General features: G+C 42.9%; 1 protein-coding gene and 1 non-coding gene across 2 annotated transcripts in view; one reads left to right on the plus strand and one right to left on the minus strand.

The window, feature by feature from the left end:
- The window catches only part of LOC142588925 (uncharacterized), a 103,671-nt gene extending 85,293 nt beyond the window's left edge, over nt 1-18,378 (plus strand). The window contains exons 29-32 of the mRNA XM_075700736.1: nt 1,586-1,618; nt 3,740-3,772; nt 10,053-10,118; nt 17,940-18,378. Of these exons, the coding sequence (XP_075556851.1) occupies nt 1,586-1,618; nt 3,740-3,772; nt 10,053-10,118; nt 17,940-18,184 (377 nt within the window). The 3' untranslated portion in view covers nt 18,185-18,378. The remainder of the gene's footprint in view (nt 1-1,585; nt 1,619-3,739; nt 3,773-10,052; nt 10,119-17,939) is intronic.
- Nucleotides 13,887-13,959, minus strand: TRNAT-CGU (transfer RNA threonine (anticodon CGU)). The gene has a single exon. It is a non-coding gene; the product is annotated as a tRNA-Thr (tRNA).
- Nucleotides 18,379-22,236: the final 3,858 nt, after the last annotated feature.

Raw genomic sequence — 22,236 nt, forward strand, 5'->3', positions numbered from 1 at the left:
AAACATGTGCGAAGCCACACATAAAATAGATGTAAAAACAGGAAGTGCGCGACAGCTGGTGCGACGATTTACCGGGCCACATAAAACTAACAATTTCACTTCTTGCAAACCTCAGTAGCTTTAACATACAATACAATGCGCTCGTGCAGTCGTGCTGCCTAGCTAGCGCAACGCGGTAAAGAAGCGGAAAACAGTAGAAGCGGCAAACGGCATTTACAACTTTAGCGTAATGCCTTTAAACCGCATGCTGCACTGCAGACGAATTTGGTCGCTTACGCATATATGATCGAGTGGAAAAAAACACGGACGCGTCAAAGGAAAATATGAGAACAAGAAATTTCCCGCCGAAGCGACATTCCATTGCTACCGTTTCTCCCGCTGATGAGGGTTTGCGGGGAATGATTAGAGCCCTATCGCCAACACGTTTTCGCCGATATTTGAGCCCTCCACCCTGCAACAATTCTTCTTCAACATTCCTTGAAGCTTTGGCCACCCCACACATGCGAACGGTGTTGCCCATTTTGCTGTGAAAACGTGAATAAGACCGAGAAGCACGATCAACGACACAACCAACTATGGCGCTTGCCTGGCTCCTTGTTTGTTTGTTTGTTTGTTTGTTTGTTTGTTTGTTTGTTTGTTTGTTTGTTTGTTTGTTTGCATATTTAAAGATACCTTAAAGGCCCTAAGGTCAGTGAGTAAGGGGCGCTTAGTTCTTACAATGAAAGTAAAAGCAAACTACAAAGAAACATGCTTACGATGCAAATGAACTTCATAACATAAGCAACATAGTAAATTGCAAAGTACAAAACAAAGCTCCAACGCTGGTGAACAAGATAAAAAGAAACAAAGTATAGAAAAAAACGCAACACAACAAAATACGTTCGTGAAGTAAGCACTAAAAGAGTGTTTGAGTGCAAGTGAAGTAGAAAATGCAACACATCACATAATAAACAAATTAAAAGCTTAAACGACACATTCATGACACAAACCTCGCTAATACCCCTAAGGTTAGTTCTAGTAGTAAAAACATAAATTCCCATGAAATTGGATGAAGAAACGGCGCCGCGGTAGCTCAATTCATTAGGGCATCGCACGCGTAATGCGAAGACGTGGGATCGTTTCCCCCCCCCCCCCCTGCGCGAAGTTGTTTTTTCATCCACTTTCATTGCCATTTATTTATAATTTCTTTAATTCAATTAGTAAGTACAAGTAATTTCCCAACACTGGCGTTCGTGTTGTCCACTTCTCTACTCTCGTATCCTGTCTACACGCCTCACCTCGTTTTTTGCATAATAATTTCCTCTATGTTGTCCTTGGTGTCTTTGTTGGTTTCTTATGATATCATTAATAAAAATCGGACCCATTGGTTAACCTCCTTTCTTGTCGTTCAGTCCATGACACAGATATCGTAAGCTTCATTATTATATTTTGCCACAGCAGGAAATCTTATGCATCACGATGAGAAGGGTAATTCCTTTCTTAAAATTCACATTCTATGGTCCCATTATTTGTCGCGAATGACGTCATAATTGATAATTATTTCGATTTTGTTCTTATTTCTTTTGCTATTGTTTTTTCGCTCTAGGTGCTGGCGGTCAGTTCGGCGGTGGATTGTCAGGTATGTGACGCTACTGGTGGGAATTCACCAAGAGCCAATTTAAGGGCACGCAAAGGAAAAATCTTTCGTTGCTCTAGAATGAAACTTTCTTCAGAAATCTGTATTTCAATCACAGAAATTATTTCTTTATTAGCTGCCCATTCTAAGGCCGAGCTCTTCCTGAGTTTGGCACCAATGCAGCTTCGAAAATGACGTCGTACGGAAGGCACACATCTTAAATTGGCATCGCGCATATGAATTCTTCTGATACAAGTAAACTAAAAAAACATCTTTCAGGAGAGTTGGAATGTGGGCTTGCTGGTAAGGCATCTTCAAGAGGTGCACGGTAGCACGATTAAAAGACGGTACAAAAGAAGACACGCAGGGACACGCGTCCCTGTGTCTTCTTATGTCCCGTCTTTTAATCGCGTTACAGTACACCCCTTGAAGAAACCTTATCAGGTTGTTATCGCGTATTTTGCAACATAGATGTCCTATTTTTGGTTCTATTGGCAGTTAATTATCCTCATTTACATTCTTTTAAAGCTTACGACGTAACAGAAAACTGACGATATTCAGTTACGATGATGTTAAGACCACTTTTTAGTCTCGTGAGTGCTTTTTCACCTAGTAAGCATTTGCTGACGGTGTGCCTTTGCTAGGAGTTTGTCAGGCTTAACGTTTCTCTTTAGCGAGCCGATTGGCTAATCCTAGTCTAGCTATATTGTGTCTTTCTATGTTTTAATTTTTCTGCGACAATCGCTAAGAGCTCGATATTGCATTTGCCTTGTCCGTCCGTCCATTGTGTAACGCTGAGGACGACTTTCGTCGTCATCGACGACACACAGTCATAATGACACATAAGTGCGTTGTCGTCCAGCCGCCTCGTCATTCCCAGCATCGCCATTGCCACTTGCTGAAAATAAATAAATGCTCTTGACAACCCCCCCCCCTCACCTGGACTTGAGCCCATGCCAGTGAAGCCATGTGCATTTGAATTTGAGACTCGAACGCGTTAAGCACTCAGCTGCCGGACAACTGTTCTTTTTTTTTTCTTTATCGCATGGAATTACGAGTAATGTCAGGGGAAAATTATTTACAATGCATTTAGGCACACACACACAGGGCGAACAAGGGCAAGGGTCCAGATGCGAAATCAACTCTGGAACTAGGTCAACGGTTTCAACCACACTAAGCACTTCAGCAGCCTCTTCACAAAAGGCAGACGTTGTCGAGCGAGGTGGCTCGGCATGTCCGCCGACCATGCGACTTCTCCATAATGATTAGAGCCCTAATACCATAAGCCAATCATATGATGCACTACCAATTGTCGTTTTGAAAGGAAAGAACCCGATACCGCAAAGTGTGACTGGAAGTTCTGTTTTGATACTTTGTAAAACGTCCCAAATATAAAGTGCGCCACGACAAAGAATAAAGCACTGTTCTATTGCCTCGGGCTGGTTGCAAAGTCCACCATTTCCATTCCAGGGTGCATATACTCCTTTTTCATGGCGCCATGCTTTAACTGGCAAGGTGGAAGTGTGCAGCCTCAAGAAAAATGTTTGCGCTGCTGGCATTATACACATTCTACGCGCATGGCGAAGAACAGCTTGACCAAAAAGAGTGAAATACGGCTTTCGATTCATCGCTGCAGGGAAATTTATGTGAACAAGGGCTATATTTAGCGAAGTTTCATCAACGCTAAACAAATATTGTAGAGTAGATGTGGCTTTTAAATATGAAATAGTGCAGACAAGTTATTTCAGGAAGCCCCTTGGCTGCAATTCTTGAGCAACGTTTGTCATGACAAAAAAGAAAAGGGAGGTGTGGAGCAAGACGTATTCCATTAAACTCAAGGAGGAATAGACGACGGACATTTTTATGGTAAAATAATAGCATGACCAGTTGTTAACCCCCTTTCTTCTCGTACTGTCCATGACAGAGATATCTTAAGTTTATTATTATATTTTGCCACAGAAGGAAATCTTATGCATCTCGATGAGATGGGTAAAATTTTCTAAGTTTTCGCATTCAATGTTCGCAGTATTTGTCACCGATGCGAAACAATTCGTCACCGATGACGTCGGAATTCATAATTCTTTCGCTTTCGTTTTTATTTCTTTCGTTGTTTTTTCGCTATAGGTGCTGGCGGTCAGTTCGGCGGTGGATTGTCAGGTACGTAACGCTACTGGTTGGAATGCACGAAGAGCCAATTTAAGGGCATGTAAAGAAAAACTGTTACGTTGCTCTAGATTCCGACTTTTCCAAAACTCTGTGTTTCATTCGCAGAAAATATTACTTTATTAGCGGTCATTTCTAAGGCTGAGCTTTCCTTGAGTTGGGCACCAATGCAGCTTCGAAAATGACCTCGAACGGAAGACACACATCTTAAATTGGCTTCGCGCACATGAATTGTTGTGATACCAGTAAACTACAAAAACATTTATAAGGTTGTTATCGTATATCTTGGAACACAGATGTCCTATTTTCGGTTCTTTCGGCCCCAGCTAACTATCCTCATCTGCACTGTTTTAAAGCTTACGACATAACCGAAAACTGACGCTATTTATTTATGATGATGCTACGACCAGTTTTTTGTCTCGTCAGCGTTTTTCGCCTAGTAAGCATTTGCTGACGATATGCCATTGCTGGAAGTTTGTCAGGCTTAATTTTTCTCTTTAGCATGACCATTGGTTAATCCTAGTCCAGCTGTACTGTTTTTCTGTGTTTTTTACTGCGGCAACCACTAATAGCTCGATGTGGCATTTGCCTTGTCCGTCTATCCATTCTGCTATGCTGACGACGACTCTCGTCATCATCGGCGACACACAATCATGATGACACAAAAGTCCGTTGTCGTCAAACCGCCTCGTCATCCCCAGCATCCCCACTGCCACATGCTGAAAATAAAAATAGGTTCTTGACAACCACCCCCCCGGGGACTTGAGGCCATGCCAGTGAAGCCATGTGCATATGAGACTCGAGCGCGCTAACCACTCAGCTGCCGCACAACCGTTCTTTTTTTCTTCTATATCACAAGTAATTACAAATAATGTCAGGCGAAAATTATTTACAATAAATTTAGACACACACAGGAAAACCAAACGCACACATGCTACGCTGTCCAATGAATGCTTAAAAATAGGCCGAAAAAGGGCAAGCGTCCAGATGCGAAATCAACTCTAGAACTAGATCAACAGTTTCCACCACACTAAACAGCCGAGCAGCCTCTTCCCCAAAGGCAGACATTGTCGAGCGAGGTGGCTCGGCTTGTCTGTCGATTATGCGGCTTCTCCATAATGAATAGAGTACTAATACCATAAGCAAATCATATGGCGCATTAGTGATTGTCGTTTTGAAAGGAAGGAACCCGATACCGCAAGGTGTGAGAGGAAGTTCTGTTTTGATACTTCGTAAAAATACCCAAAAAATGACATGCGTCAAGACAAAGAGTAAAGCAGTGTTCTGTTGTATCAGGTTGGTTGCAAAGTCCACCATTTTGCATTCCAGGGTACATATACTCCTTTTTTATGACCCCACGTTTTAACTGGCAAGGTGGAAGTGTGCAGCCTCAAGAAAAATGCTTTCGCTGCTGGCGCTATACACATTCTACACACATGGCAAAGAACACCTTCACCAAATAGAGACAAATACGGCTTTCGATTCATAGGTGCAGGGAAATTTATGTGAACAAAGGCTACATTTAGCGAAGTTTCATCAACGCTAAACAAATATTGTAGACCAAATCTAGCTTTTAAATATGAAATAGTGTACACTGGCTATTTCAGTAAGCCCCTTGACGGCAATTCTTGAGCAACGTTTGTCATGACAAAAAAGACAAGGGAGGTGTTAAGCAAGATGTGTTCCATTAGATGCAAGGAGAAATGGATGACGGACATTTTTATGGTAAAATAATCGCATGACCAATTGTCGCACAAATAAATGCAGAAGACTCAGGCCTCCCTTCTCAAGTCGAAGAAAAATGTTGCCCATTCTAATGATTTCCCTTGATGAATGCCAAATGAAACATGAAATTATTATATGAAGTGTCCGAACGTGGATGCGAGACCAGTCAAGACGTGCAGAACATAACGAAGCTTTGAAGCAAGAAATACATTGCATGTCTTAGCTCTCGCCAAAATAGAGAGTTCACGTCCGTGCAAGGTTGTCACCTTTTGACGTATAATGGTTGTCGCGGACGTCCAATGAGGTCCACTATTACGGAAGTTATCGAGAGGCACACAAAGACATCGCATTGGAGGCTGATTGCAATGAATGCTCGCGACACAGACGGAGTTATAAAGCACACATGCCTAGCCAAAACTCCCTACTTCTATCAACATTTACGCTAGCTCCTGCAGTTCCACATAAGCGCAGGGTAGTGTTTATTGGCTCAATTATACTGGGCTTATCGACACAAAAGAAGACAATCTCATCCGCTTAAGCTAGAATTTTAATTTACTCATCTGGGCAGCTGCACGTGCTGGCAATGCGGACAGACTGTCAGAGTAGTGTTCGCTGTGCAAGTATTTCGGAGAGCAGAACGAATTGTACTCTAGTGGACCAGGATTATCTTATGTGGCATCGCATAGGAATTGTTCTTGGCATGACAGCAGTGTGTCTGCATACAATGATCCGTTGAAATGCTCGTGAATACAGGTTCTACGGAACAAAGCAGGAGTACATGACAATGACGATGGTAAACTTCGAACATCGCGCGTACCCACAGTAGAGGATGCGCAGAGAATATATTTGTTGCTGAAAATAGAATGTCGAAAGCATCGACAACCCCAATGCCAACAGCGATGACGCAGCGCCAACGCCACATAGCTCACACAGTAGCTCACAGGATTCACAACCGCCAAGTACCCTATATAGCAACACTGCAAATTCACAGAGAAATTAAATCACTCAGATTTCGTTGGCGGCACTGCGTTAGTTCGCTCGTGACACCAGATTTTAAAGATTGTGCAAGCAGACGACGTTTGTATGTCATCTCCAATGGCATGCTGAATTCATTTCGCTGCAGTAGGTGACTGCACGTTGTCCTACTGTATAATGAAAACAAAGAACCTTGTCTGCCTTACACAAAACAGACGAAAATAAGCTTGATATATCGAGATTATCTTCATTAAATATATTTAAATCGTGAAATGCACAACTGCATCAACAAACGAATAGCATAAGCTTTTCCCGAACCGCTGTGAACGAAACGCTCCTCAAAGCTGTGCATTTTAACTGAATAGATATAACTACGTCGGACACAGGTAGTCTGAAAGTGGTCAGGCCGCCTCTTGTGGGTAATTGGAATTACAAAATATACATTAATATGCCATAAAAAAAGGAAATTGTGTATGTTACAGACCAGTCAGAAGTTACTGATCTGTACGTAATTATATTAACGTTCGTAATATAATACAAAACCTTTTTTTTCGATTTGTTACTTGAAATTCATACGGTTTTATTTCAACCCTAGTCCTGCCCCCTAGAAAGTGAGTTATAGCCACCTTGTACTTCTCCCGTTCCGCGTAGTGGGTGAACTCCCTTATCTGAGAAAGACGCAGGCAACGAAACCAGTGACCGAGGGCAAGCAAACTAACAAACAAAAGAAGATTGGGGTCTTCACTATGGAAGAATGCTGCTGCCGCACCAAAGAAGTTCAGAGCCTGAAGGAATCGCCTAATTCTGCTTCCCATTTTTATTGTTTTCCTTATCAATGGGTGCCAACTCGACACTGTTAACATTCCTGCCGTCCACTTTTTCATTCCTCTTCGCTCCTCTAAAATGACCCTAACACAAAATTTGTGTACGTTGTTGATAAATTTGCAATATGGTACTCTGAAATGAAGTGGCACGTGAAGTCAGACACTTGGTCCTGTTTATTTATTTATTTATTTCAAAGTACCTTACAGGCCCCAACGGGAGCATTGAGTAAGGGGGGCGTCATTGAACAAATGACAAGAGAAAACAGATATATGAGCGCTAAAAAATGTGAGAGTCAAAAATGTTTGTAATGATCACATGCTTCCAAAACAGTGTTAAAAAAACGCTAAATCAATACAAAGAGTTATCGGGAAAGGAATGAAAAGTACATTTCACCCTAACATAAAAGGCGATGTAACACTTGCGCAAAATAACGTACATAGCGCGAGTACATAAAGCAAACAAAATTGAAACCACAATAACAAGAAAAAGAAAGTCACGTATTATATGACATGACATATGTACAGATGAAGATATTTGTTATGATGAAGACTGTAGGTTCAGTAGTTGTCTAAATTTATCATTGCTCATTTGAGCGACAGTGCTATTAGGAAGCGAATTCCATAACCGAATCGCTCGTGGTAAAGCCGAGAAGTTAAATGCCTTAGTGTTGCCATAAATGCGAGTGAGACTTAAATCATTATAAAGTCGTCGTGATTTGCAAGACGCGCATTCCAGTGGCAAGTTTGGTGGCTTGATTTGGTGAACATATCTATGGAGCAAGGACAGGAGTGCTATGTCACGTCGGCTACTCAGTGATTGAAGGGAAAGGTCGAGTTTTATTTGAGTAATGCTTGAATGGTAGCTGTAATTTCGGGAAATAAATCGACTAGCTCGGTTTTGGATGGCTTCTATCATGTGGATTAGGTATTCATGGTAGGGAGACCATATAGGGGACGCGAACTCGAGCTGAGGGCGTACAAATGATACGAATGCTAATTTACGGATGTTAGACGGGCTATTACGCAAGTTGCGGCGAATATACCCAAGAGATTTGGAAGCGTTGGCGCATATGGTTGCAATGTGAAAGGCCCAGGAAAGACTGGGTGTAAGATTTACGCCTATATATTTATATGCTGATGCCTGAGATATTATATTTGAGTTCATATAATAGGAAAACCTATGAGTTGATGTTTTTCGCGTGAATGTCATTAGTTGGCATTTAGATGAGTTAAGTTTCATTTGCCAGTCTTCACACCATTTGGTAACGAGATGAAGGTCCTCTTGAAGAATGTGATGGTCATCAAGGCTGCGAATTGGTCGATATAATATACAATCATCGGCGAAAACACGCATGCAGGATGAGATGTTATTGGGCAGATCATTGATATAAATAAGAAAAAGCAAGGGTCCTAGTACGCTACCCTGCGGTACACCGGAACTGACATATGCAAGGGGTGACGTAAAATTATTAACGACTGTAAATTGCTGACGATTTGTTAGGAAGTTACGAATCCAGGAGAGCGTTAAGCAGTCTAATTTGAGAACGGATAATTTGGAAATTAAGCGGCAGTGAGCCACACGGTCGAAGGCTTTGGAGAAGTCGAGAAAAAAGCAATCTGTTTGAAGATTATGGTCCATGTTAAAATGCAAGTCTGTAGTGAATTCTAGTAACTGTGTCTCACATGACAAACCTTTCCTAAACCCATGTTGGTTAATAAATAAAAAATTATTTGATTCCAAATGATGATATATGTGAGATGCAATGATATGTTCAAGCATTTTGCAGCAAATACTTGTCAATGATATCGGCCGATAGTTTTCTGGGGAATTCTTGCTACCATTTTTGTGGACTGGTATCACTTTTGCAATTTTCCAGTCTAAGGTAAGCTGGCCTGATGACAACGACTGGCGGAAAATAATGCATAAAAATTTGCTAGATAACGTGACTGTATTCTTTAAAATTTTTGAGTTAATATTATCGACACCCGAAGAAGTAGTCAACTTAAGGTTATTTATGAGACCTGTGATACCATCCTCTGTTATATCGATGGATTGCATGTACTGGTAATCTAGATCAGTGACTTCCGGCAGATTAGAATGGTCTTCTACTGTGAATATGGATGAAAAAATTCATTAAAGACGACTGGGCATTCCTTGTCACTGATTGGAGCTTGATTCCCATCACTTAGTGAAATGTGATGTGAGCCACTATTGGGTGAAACCACCTGCCAGAATTTTCGGGGGTTGTTTTTAAGTAGTGAAGATAGATCTTGAGAGAAGCACTTGAGAGAAGTATTGTCCCCTAGGTTACCTTGGCCTGCGCTGTGTGCGGAGCTTGTTGGCACTGCGTCTACTACCGGTCAGTCGGGCGCGATAGCAGATAGCATACAGCAGCCTGTACTCGAAAATTCGGGGGTGAAACATCGCTTTCAAGAATTCGCTAACTTCTGCTTAGCTAGTTAGGCTTAGTAAGCAAGCAGGTGCACATTATCGTTATAAACGAGCTGGCATACATGCCTCACGTAATGACTACCTTATGCCATCATCACGTAATAACCTGGTGTAATCACCTCACCCACGCTGTGTAGCTGTGGTGCCCAGGGTCGAAATTCCCCCATCTGTCGTAAGTTCTACGCTCAGGTGCCGACCACCCTAACTCTTCATTGCCCAACAAGTTTACCAGCACATAATCACTACACCTATTCCCCAAAGCAACTTGGATTGTGTTTCTTCTTTTGTTCACGTGCAGGGCATACTAACATCACCCAACTTCCAGGCAGCAGTGGACAGCGGCCAAATTTGCCGGGTATTTCAGGTGAGCGCGGCTGCCAGGTCTCCTTGCTCTAACTGAAACGGCTGGTCTAGGCTTTATGTGGTCAATTGTTGCCCTCTCATCAGATCATTTAGTCAAGAGGGTGGTTGCAAATATATGTTTCAAGAATGCCTCAAAAAACCATGCCACCCCCCGACTGCCTCCAGCTTTGACCAACAAAGAAAGAGGCTTGCGGATGCTCGTTATCCCCAGTTGTCGCTAGTTTCTGCAGCTGAACGAGTGCTGAGACAGTGTCATGGTGTTGGTCAGTCTGCGGTTGATTCTTCCAATGGCCTTGGGAGTCACATAAGTCTGCTGCCGTGCATACACTGTCTTCCATAATTTGATATATATATATATATATATATATATATATATATATATATATATATATATATATATATATATTGCTCAGTGCGCAAGTCTGCGCGGGGTCTTTCCTGAACGACAAGCGGGCTAGGCTGCGCAATATTACAAATTCAAACGTTCTGGAATGTCGCGCCTGCATAAAGAGCCATAAAGTAATCTTGTGGCTGCTGCCGATGTTGTGGTTTGCAGGATACCCCTGTCGTGCGGCCGCAGTTACGTAGGGCACACCACACTATACCTAAATGATTGGTTGAGAGCGCACTGTTGCAATCTAAGAGACCTTGCTGGTGGTTTTCTTGAGGTGCTCTGTAAGACATCTAGGAACCAGGCGGTGAGACAGCGAGTCACGCAAACACTGGTGCAGCTCGTATAAGAAACGTTTAAAAAAATCCAAGAAGCCACTAATTATCATGCCCTTCTCTATTGTGAGGTATGTGTAGTGTAGAGATCAGTACACATGCTCAGGTATAATGTGATGATTTAACGCCATAATGCGCAGGACACCATAGATTCGGTAGCACTAATTTGCGAGTTTATTTCGCGCAATACAAGCCGTTCAACAAATGCTTCGCTTTAGAGTGGACACGGGCGTGGTCTATACCCATAACAACGGCACTTGAAAACTTACGTGATAACGCTGTCTGAGGTTAACGCACTCCGCGACTCATCCTTCATACCAGCATATTCTCCTCGTATCTCTTCTAATTAGAGGTGGCGGTATGAAGCTCGAACAACCACAACATCCAGCGACAGAACCAAAGAAGACCATATAAATTATAGTTTCAGAAGCATAAATCGAAATTCTAGGCCCGACAGCAAACGCATGACCACTACAAAAGTAAAGAAAAATGTCCTAATAAAGAAACAACCGAGCATGAAAGTGTCAAACATCAGAGATCAGATCTAATTAGGTGAATTATCCGAGGTTAAAAAAAAGCAAAAATTAAGTCACGTTCAAAATTACAGCACCGGAAATATTATAAAAGCATTAGAAAATCGCAGCCGTACAAAATCCGTAAGAAATATACTTCACTTTGAAAAGAGTAAGATATATGTAATGAAAGATAAGCAGGACAGTGTCGTCACAAAGTTCGACACTATAAAGGCGGCAAAGGAATTCTATACTTAATTGTACACTAGCCGGAGGAGCTGCGTAATTGCTATGGCACGCTGTGAAGAAAAAAACAGGCATTCAATCTTTAACAATTGATCAAGTTCCAAAGGCTTTGTATCTGTACAAGTTGAAGTCATGTGCGCATTTGACTTTGCAATAGTTACCCAGATACCAGAATCATGGTCACATTGTGTAGTCAGGGTACAGGAAGTACACGTGAATATGTTTGCGAATGTGTGTGAAGACTACACTCCTTCCTTAATTATCCGCAATATATGGGGGAGGAAAGCGAAAAGCGAACCATGCAAAGAGATATTACCTCTCCAATGCAATTCGCTGCATGTTTAGTAGTAATCAAGCTGCTGCACTAAAAAGGATTAGGCGCCACAATCTATGGGGAACATCCCGGGACCTACGGTTTGCAAATGACATTGTTGTGTGCAGCAACGCTGAAGATGACTTGGAATAAACGATTTAGGATCTTAGACAAGAAAGTGTAAGAGTGGATTTAACATTATATCCACAAAAATGGGGTAATATTCAATAGTAAGGCAAGGCAACGAGAAAGTCAGCCTCTATAGAATCTGCACAAATGTGCCATTTGTCAGCGTCAATAAATTACAAGGGACCCAGTTCCATGAAGGCAAAACTCACATAATAATTTGAAGTTCTCGCGCAACTACGAAGAACCCTGACAAACAATGACAATTCGTCCCGCACCAGGACAAATTTTAGAGCGAAGCTGTACAAGACTAGCCAATCCGTCCGTCCGTCGCTGTACGCCAAAAATTCCTCCGACACAACCCCATGCGCATGTGCGAAAAAAAAAGAGAGATAGGCGCACGATTAGCCAACACCTCCTTGATAGCAAAAGACATGTTTACAACGATTTATAATGTTGTATTTTTTTGTATTATTGTACCCACCCCCTCTGTAACGCGGTTCTGGGCCCTGAGGGTACTGTAAATAAATAAATAAATAAATATGACGTCATGCTACCTAGCCCGAAATTTGAATTGAAAAGGCTGGCGGGAAAAAAGCGGTGATGTCAAAATCACTTTTACCTACTCTGGAGCATCCCAATTACATTCTATGGTAGTCGGACCAGGTAACATAAAGTCATGGATCGGAGTGAAAAGACCTCGTTCCGTCTAGGCGGTGTTGAATTAGCTACGCCAGTATTGTCGTCGTTGCTCTCCGTCGCAGCCGTGCGTGCGCGCAGCAGTTTCTCTCCGGCTCCAAAATGGGCAGGCCACGCGTCATACATACTCCTTAGTGGTAGGCAGCTATTTATCAGCAACGCCGCGAGCAGAATCGGGAAAGAGCTTGTTTACCCCGTGCCGATGCCGCAACCCAGGCACAAAGACAGGCTCGTGCAGCCGAGTGCAAGCAGCAACTGCGTACCTAGGATCCGGCAGTCCACCAAGCCATCGTTTATTGAACCGTCGGGACTAACCACGTGATAAACACCGGGGCCGCCCGTTTCAGCTTCGCTGGTTAACCACCTGTACGGAATGCTTGGGTGATGATTTTTTCTTCAACTGCGAGGCTTTATTTACGAGAAACCAGCATGGGCTCTCTTTGTAGCTTCGTGCTACAATTCAGGTGGATGCGAATTTTTCCTTTCATCTATATCCCTCCACCTTGCGTGCTTCCGCAGAATTCATTTGGTTTAACGAGCACTATTGACTTGCTCTCACCTTCAATTGACATTCTGTTGAAATGAAGCTGCACATCATGCATGAGTCTTACAACGAAGAACTGATCTGTCCACTACGCATAATTTCAGCAAATTATTCTTGAATAGTTCGAAGTTCTCATTTTCTTAGCTCTCTAATATAATTTCTGATCGATCTCATCGCACTCTCTCGACCAGCAGAGGCAGTATGTGCCGCCTTTTTCCATCAGCAGTTTTTCTCTAGCCAATGCGCCCAATTTTCTCTAATTTATCTTCCTCAACCGCTATTGTGGTGCTCAACGGCTTCTAGAAACGCGGAAGTGGAATCTAACTAAATGAAGGAAGGAAGTTGCTTGCCAAGCAAACATTTTGTTTGTGTGTGTGCGCGCGTGTAAAGCTTTTTTTGAGAAACCAATACGGTCTTCCTTTACAGACACACACAAACACACACACACACACACATATATACATATATACATATATATAATCGTATAATAAGAAGCCACCAGACACTGACATCAAGACCAACATAGGGGAAATTACCGGCGCTTAATAAATGCTATAAAGAAACGCTAAATTAACGGAACTCAAAGTGGATGAAAAAACAACTTGTCGCAGGTGGGGAACGATCCCACAACCATCGCATTACGCGTGCGATGCTCTACCAATTGAGCTACAGCGGCGCCGTTTCCTCATCCACTTTCTTGGGTATTTATGTTTCCTAGTAGAACCCTGGGAGAGTCAGCCAGCGCCATCACTCACAAACCTTAGAGGCGGATGTAAAACATCCTTCCTGCCGCAGGCGTCACGAGAACGTGGTCTCTTCCGGTTGAAGGGCGACAGGTCAATAAACCCACACGTGCTACCTGAAGGCATAAATGTTGCCGGATTCGATATCCTTGTTATGTAATAAACAAGAAGGGGGTTAACCGAGAAGCCCAACTTTTATTAGTCGTATCACAACAAGCCAAGAAACACTGACACCAAGGACAACATAGGGGAGTGTACTTGTGCCTAATAAATGCAATAAATAAACAATAAAGTAATGGAAATTAAAATGGATAAAAAAAGAAACTTGCCGCAGGTCGGTAACGATGGCGGGGAACGGTGGAGAGCATAATGCGAAGGTTGTGGGATGCCCGGATGAAGGCCTCTCCCTGCCATCTGCAATCACGCGTGTCCTGCGCCAACCGATTCCAACTAGCGCAGGCGAAGTTCTTAAATTCATCAACCCCCTCGTGTTCCGCCGTCCTCGACTGTGCTTCCCTTCTTTTGGCACCCATTCTGCAACCCTACTATTCCACAGGTTATCTAACCTACGCATTACATGACCTGTCCAGCTCCATTTCTTTCTGTTAATGTCAATTAGAATATCGGCTAACCCTGCTTGCTATGTGATTCACACCGCTCTCTTCCTGTCTCTTAGCCTTATGCCTAACCATCTTCGTTCCATCGCTCTTTGCGCGGTCCTTGTCTTCGAGCTTCTTTGTCAGTCTCGAAGTTTGTGCCCCACATATTAGCACCGGTAGAATGCACTGATCCTACACCTTTCTTTTCAATTATTATGGTAAGCTTCCATAAGGATCTGACAATCTCACGAATGCGCTCCAACTCATTTTTATTCTTCTGTAAATTTCCTTCTCATGATCAGGGTCCCCTGTGAGCATTTGACCTAGGTAAACGTACTCCTTCAAAGACTCTCGAGGCTGACTGCCGATCCTGAACTCTGAGTTCCCTTGTCCAGCTATTCATGATTATTTTTGTCTTCTGCCCATTAATTTTCAGCCCCACTCTTATACTCTCTTTGTTCAGGCCCTCAATCGTTTGTTGTAACTCATCCACAGTGTTGCTGAACAGGACAATGTCATCTGCAAATCTAAGGTTGCTGGGATATTCACCGTTGATCCTTACTCCTAAGCTTCCCAGTTTAATAGCTTGAATACTTTTCGAAGCATGGGATCAATAGCATTGGAGAGAGCGTGTCTTCTTGTCTAACCCCTTCCTTTATATGTACCTTTAATGTAGCTGTGGAATCTCTGTAGATACCTTCCAAGATATTTACGTAAGCATCCTGTACTCCCTGCTTTCGTAATGCTCTCTGACTGCTACTGCTGGTACCTAGACGGAATGAAATGTATTTTCGTGTTCTATGGAAGCCACATAGAGAGGCTTATTGTACTCTGTGGATTTCTCGATAACCTGATCGATGACATGGATGTGATCCATTGTAGAGTATCCCTTCCTGAAACCTGCCTGTTCCCTTGGTTGCCTAAAGTTCAGTGTTGCTCTTATTCTATTGGAGATTACCTTGAATATTTTTATATAATATTGGAAGTAAGCTAATGGGCCTATAATTTCTAAATTCTGAAGCGTTTCCCTTTTTGTGTGTTAGTAGAATGTTGGCATTCTTCCAGTCCTCTGGGATCCTTGAAGGCATAGGAGGTTCGTATAAAGTGCCGCTAGTTTTTCAAGCATTTTGACTCCTCCATCTTTGATTATATCGACTGGTAGTGAATCTCCTTCCGCTTTTCCCCGTTTCATGTCTTGCACGGCCCTTCAAACTTCATCGCTAGTTATAGAAGGAGCCTCTGTAACCGCTTCATTACTACTTCCAATGCAGGTATCGTGGCTGCTTTGGGTATTGTACAGCTCAGTATAGAATTCTTCCGCCATTTTTACTATATCTTCGAGATTGCTGATGATATTACCCTATCTATCTTTCAGTGCATACATCTTGGGTTGTCCGATGCCTAGTTTCCTTCTCACAGATTTCATGCTGCATCCATTGTTTACTGCTTCCTCAGTCGTTCTCACGTTATAATTTCAAATAGCCCTTATTTTCTGCTTGTTGATTAGTGCTGACAGTTCCGCGAATTCCTTCTGATGTGTTGAGTTGGTCTGTTTCATTCTTTGTCGTTTCTTTATTAGGTCCTTCGTTGCTTGGGAGAGCTTACCTACTGGTTGCCTTGGTGCGTTACGTCCCATTTCACTTGCTGCTTCTGAAGCCAGCCTTGTTATGGTTACATTCATTGCCTCTATGTCATTTTCATATCTCTGTTCTAAGGATGCAAACTTGTTTGAAAGTGCCAACCTGAATTGTTCGGCTTTTACCCTTACTGCGTCTAGGATGGCCTGTTTTTCTTGACCAATTTTATCCTTTATTTCTTGAAATTGAAGTGATTCCTACCCTCACTAACATATGATCACCGCACTTTACCCTACCTAGCCGTCTACATCCTGCACTATGCTGGGATCGGTATAATGTATGAAATCAATTTCATTTTTTGTTTCACAATTAGGGCTTTTCCAGGTCCACTTTTTGTTCCAACGCTTCCTGAAGAAGGTGTTTATTATTCACCCCTTATTCCTTTCTGCGAAATCTACCAGCATCCCACCTCTAGTGTTCCTAGAATTGAAGCCGTAGTTGCCAATTGCTTGTCCACCAGCCTGCTTTTTCCCCACTTTTGCATTGAAGTCGCCCATGACTAGAGTGCACTGAGTTTGCACTTTTCGCATCGCTAATTCAATATCTTCATTAAAAAGTTCTATTTCTTCATCATCGTGACTGGAGGTTCGAACGGTTTGTACGTAGGTTTGTATTACCTTTATTCTATACCTCCTATTTAGCTTTATTACAACTACTGCTACCCTCTCATTAATGCTCTAGAAATTGTCAATGTTGCCCGATATGTCCTTATGGATGAGGAATGCTACTCCGAACTGTTCATTATCTGGCAGTCCTTTATAGCGCATGACGTGGCCAAATTTCAGCACTGTACGAGCTTCACCAGTTCTTCTAACCTCACTAAGGCCAGTAATGTCCCAAACAATGCCTGATAGTTCCTCAGAGTACTGCTAGGCTAGCTTCACGCGAGAGGGTTCCGGTGTTAAATGTTTCAATGGTCAGTTTCCGTTGGCGGCCTGTCCGGGTCCAGAGACTCTTAGCACCTTCTGCTGCGTTGCAGGTCTAACCGCCGTCTTGGTCAAGTGCTCGGCAGCTGCTGGGGACTCAGGGCCATTGGGTAGTTGAGTGAGTCATTTGGGAGGGAGTGGCCGAATACTGCACCTGGGAGGCCAATTTCTGTTCTGGTGAGGGAGTGTATTGCTGAAGCTTCGTGGGTCTTCCTAATCAGGTTGCACCAGGATAAGTATAGCCCCACTTGCTCCCGGCGTTTATGCCGGTGTCAGGCGCCACTCCAAGCCTGGAGATGTTTTGTAGTTGGGCAGGTGAGTTCCAAGTTTCATACCTTCAAAAAAAACTTGAGGATTCGAACTTCTGACTGTGGCAACCAAGCATCCAAGCTAGCTCAGTCAGGCAACTCTGCGGCCTGTCAGGCTACCTTAGGTCGGAGAATTGCAGCCCAGACAATCCTACGCGCGCACATTGGGTTTTATCTTGACGTGCAACAATAATCATCATCTATCCTGCGCGCCTTTCCTTTCCCTAACGCTGTGCGCCCGGTACTCCCATGCCATGAACGACATACACATCAGCAGAGTGACATAGCATTGTCGACAAGAAAGTATCCAACGCAGATATTTCATGAAAGGAAACGCAAGGAAGGCAGATGACGATTATCGTTGTGCGACAGGACAAACCCCGAAGGGTGCAACCATTTTTGAGAGTGTAACTATGTATAATATTCCCTTCACATTTCTTTAGGATCTGGCGGCCGCCCGAAGTGCCCACGACACGAGGCGTTCGGGAGTAGGTCCAGCAACTGCGGCGAATGCAACTGCGACATCTACGTTAAAACAAAACGCTTCGATGGGGCTCCAAAAGCTTGCCTTGCCGACTTGCGCGCCAAGTGTTGGTGCAAGAGGCTCTTCTGTCGCAATATTGACGGCAGATGTGTTCGCAGAATGAAGTGCAACACCGTGACTGGGCACCAATTTCAGAGTCAATGAGCTTGTATTAAAATCCACTCCAAGCAGCCTACACAAGAACTGTGCCTTTCATTTGCTCCATTTATTAAACCATTTCGGTAAATGCTCCAGCATCTCCAATCAGTATTTCTTTTTTCGTGTGCGTGTTTTCTGGAGAAGGCGTAGGCCTATGGCACAGAGCGATTTCAGTTTCGCCGTGGTGTCATTGTCAACCCATGGTACGATGCCCCACGACCTTGGGTCCTGTTTCGTTCCCACAACACACGCTGCCCCCGTGCTTCCTTCCCCTTCGAGCGCACCGACCGCTCAATAGAGCGCGTCCTAGTTAACACGATTTAGCAAACATTGACGTTACTAAACCAATTTTGACCAACCACACTTCCTTGTCGGGATATTTAGCTGTAAATGAGCGCGGTTCGAGCTAGCAAGTTTTTGGCGCGTTTACATATATATATATATATATATATATATATATATATATATATATATATATATATATATATATATATATATATATATATATATATATATATATATATATATATAGATATATATATATATATATAGGAAGCGTCTAAGTCACTCGGATAGGAAAAATGCTTTTCTGGACACGTACTAGACCAATGTTGATGAGCTTTGCTGCATTTAGCAGGAAACCTTAAAACCTAGTGTAACCGCAGGAAGCTAATGTTTATTTAGACCGGCAATAGTTTTAGAAATATTGTTGAAAACTGCATAATCGAAAAAAATGCTCAGGCGCTAAGTTTTCAATTTCGCGTCAGAAATAAGATACATCACAATTATGTACACCGCGCCTAATAGGACATTTAGAGCAGCCGAAACTGGTTTGTAATAAACCAATCTCAAATGTAAACAATGTAGACCGCAAATTTGCTTGCAGTGCATGTGCGACACATTCGTAAGCATTGCGACAGTATCACAGAAGTTGTAAAGGTATACATCAAGTTTATCTATTTTAGACGCTTCTCAACTCATGATTATTACAGAACTTCTATACCGCTTCTGGGGGCAAAGGTAACGTTTTGTAAACTTCATGCTTAAGTTTACTTGTATTTGGGGGGGGGGGGGGTATGGAGGGGGGAGACGTAATGGTTTTCGGCTATTTTTCTATAAAAATGAAGTCATAAATCAAAATTCAGCTTAAACAAAGTTGAAAGAATTAAGCTTTTTCTCTCAAACGCATCAATAGCTTCTTCTTTTTTTAAATCAGCGCAGCTGTTGTCTACTGCGAGCATTTCTGCGTTCTACGTGTACTTGGATGGGGCACTTGTATTTGGCCTCGAGCCAAAGCTTTCTCTTTACGCACACTGTACAATATACCCGCTTTACTTACTTTTTAGGAAGTTTTGGCCGCAGGTGTACTACCTTCCGCGAAGTGTACTGGAACAGCCCGAGCAAATGCGGCGAGTGCGACTGCGACATATTCCTTAAAGGACGCTGGAGTGGGAAACCTTTAGTATGTCCTGCCGACTTAGAGCGCAAATGTTGGTGCAGACAGATTTTCTGCCGAAATAAACAAGGTAAATGCGTTCTGAGAAGGAGCTGCGACTCCAAAGCAGAGTAGGCTGACAAGAATCTGCTCGACAACGATCGTGCATTAAAATTCTGCTTGGCATTGTGTGTATTGTTTGCTTCACGGGTTCTTAAGGCCCGTATTCAAAACAGTTTATTGGCCAGGATTTGTTTTTTCAAGAGCGAATTGCAGGCAATGAACACGCTAGGCGTAACATTAATCGAGGCGGGAGGCCAATAGCGATGAAGACTTACAGACGAAGAACTTGGATAATTCGGCCCGGGGGTTTGCTCAGTGAGTGCTTAAAACCTGTGTATTCGGCTCTCCCACTGGTAGGGAGAACTGTTTCGGCATGCCTAAGTGTGAACGAACATGGGACGCTTCAGGCCGAAGCCAACGCTCGACAACGGGACTTGCCTTCGTCAGGGCAACCTAAGCCTTGACATCGATGAAGGAATATCCTTTTTTCGAAGCATCGGCTCCATCTTGAAACGTACTTTTCGGTCACTGTTAATCACGCCAAGTGTTTTCTAAATCTCTGGCTCTATCTCCACGGCTAATACAATGTACCTAAACTGCTTGTAATATTACTGCCAGAGCACAATCACCATTGCTTCAGGCCATAGACGTCCTTACTAAGGAATTTCACATCTTCAGTACATGCGCCTCAATGTTCCGGATCGTAGTGCGTGTGTGAATGACTTCTCATTGGCGTAAGTGGTACTGCAAAATACATTTCTAGAGAGCGCGCTGAACATTCTTAGCACAAAATACGAGTGCGAAGGTTACACGCGGCACAAGTGACAAACTCGAGCAATTCTTCTGAAAAAAAAAACCGGTGTCGCACTGGGCACTACATAAATGTTTTTCACGAAACACGCTGTCATTGCTATATATATACACGACACTGCACTCAGATAACGCCATATTGCGCGTGTTTTTTATCAGATATACATAATTTCAGCGTTATATAAGCGCGTCAACCTGCTTGTAAGATCGGGGCCTGTTAGACATGACGTCAGGCTTCGCACAAATTACTGAAAAGAAGACAGCGTTTTGCGAAAGCGACGTGCTTCCTGTGGCGTTCATTCGAACCGGAATATAGAAAGTAGCGGCGGTGAATGAGCAGGGTAAGAAAATTTGAGGTTACCTGCGCTGTATCTTCTACAATTTCCCATCTTACACCATCAGCGACTGCAAATCCACAGCTGTCGTGCCATATGTCGGGAGCCGCGTGCCGATGAAAAAAACAAGAACATTATTGCCACAAACTTCAGTGATCCTTGCCCGTTATTTTACGACGAGCACGAGGTATCTGTCACAACGTGTGGTTCCATTCGCAAGAGTTCTAAATAGTCCTGATAGAATGTTGCAAGGTTATGTGCGCAGGTTAATGCGCACCTACACGACTTTAATACGTCATTATTACGACATTATTATACGTCCTCTTTACACTGGGTTCATCTTTTGTGAGCTTGAAGATGTCGACCTCCAGCTGAGCAGATTCCGCGATACGCCAAGCGATGTGCAAAAGGTAGGAAAAGACATTGACACGACGAACATTAGGCCAGGGGTGGGTATCTAAAATTTAAAAGTTTCACGCCAACTGTCGCTGTCACTGTAGCGAAGCGTCACGGGGAAAAAAAAGGAAGACGCTCGCCGCCGTACTGGAGTATGGACAACCAGACTCAGAGCCTTCGTGTAAGGCAGTGCACAGTAATTTCGTTAAGGGAACCAAAGAGCCACTAGAGTTTGACATTTTTATGTACCATCAAAACTACTCATTTGCATAAAAAAGAGCCCGCGCATTCGCTTGTATATTAACATAGTGAATAAAACTGCCTAGAAATTTGCAGACGTAAGATTGTGATTCAGAAGTGGTCTTACATTAAGCAGCAAATTTCACCAATAAAAAAAGTATACTTGAAAGTTACTGCAACTCAGACCAACCATCCTAAATACATAGCAAGAGTGGTTTAAGCAGTTTAATTCCCCTCCAAAAATTTTAAAACAATCGAAAAACATAAAAGCATTTTAAATGTAACAGAAATTGTAGCAAGTTTTAGGAAATAAAAGTAATTTCAGTCACGCCTTTTCACACAAAGGTTGTGTTTATTTATCACAATGTATTGTTCACAGTCATCAGCCGCGGGCTAAGCAGTAGGCTAAATCTACCGTAATTGTCTAGTTCAATTGATTGCTCAGTTGTGTAAACCTGCTCAGATGTCCTACATTGTGCACAATACGAGCGTGTGACTACAACGACTGCAAAACGGCGAAGACAATGGACTGATAACGATGGAATGTGGACGGCGGCATGCGGACAACGGAACGACCACGATCGATTGATGACGGTGCAATGGCAAGTGCATGACGACAACGTAATTATGCCTGTGGTATCTTTCTTTTAGAGCTTAAGTTTGCACTGACATAATACAGTCTGCGTAAAATTTTGTAGGCCCTATATGAAAATTGATTACGTAGTTTCCAGCTTACTTTCTTGAACGTGACATGTGTTTAAATAAAGACATCGTTGTTT

Source organism: Dermacentor variabilis, chromosome 7, assembly GCF_050947875.1.
Source record: "Dermacentor variabilis isolate Ectoservices chromosome 7, ASM5094787v1, whole genome shotgun sequence".
NCBI lineage: Eukaryota > Metazoa > Arthropoda > Arachnida > Ixodida > Ixodidae > Dermacentor > Dermacentor variabilis.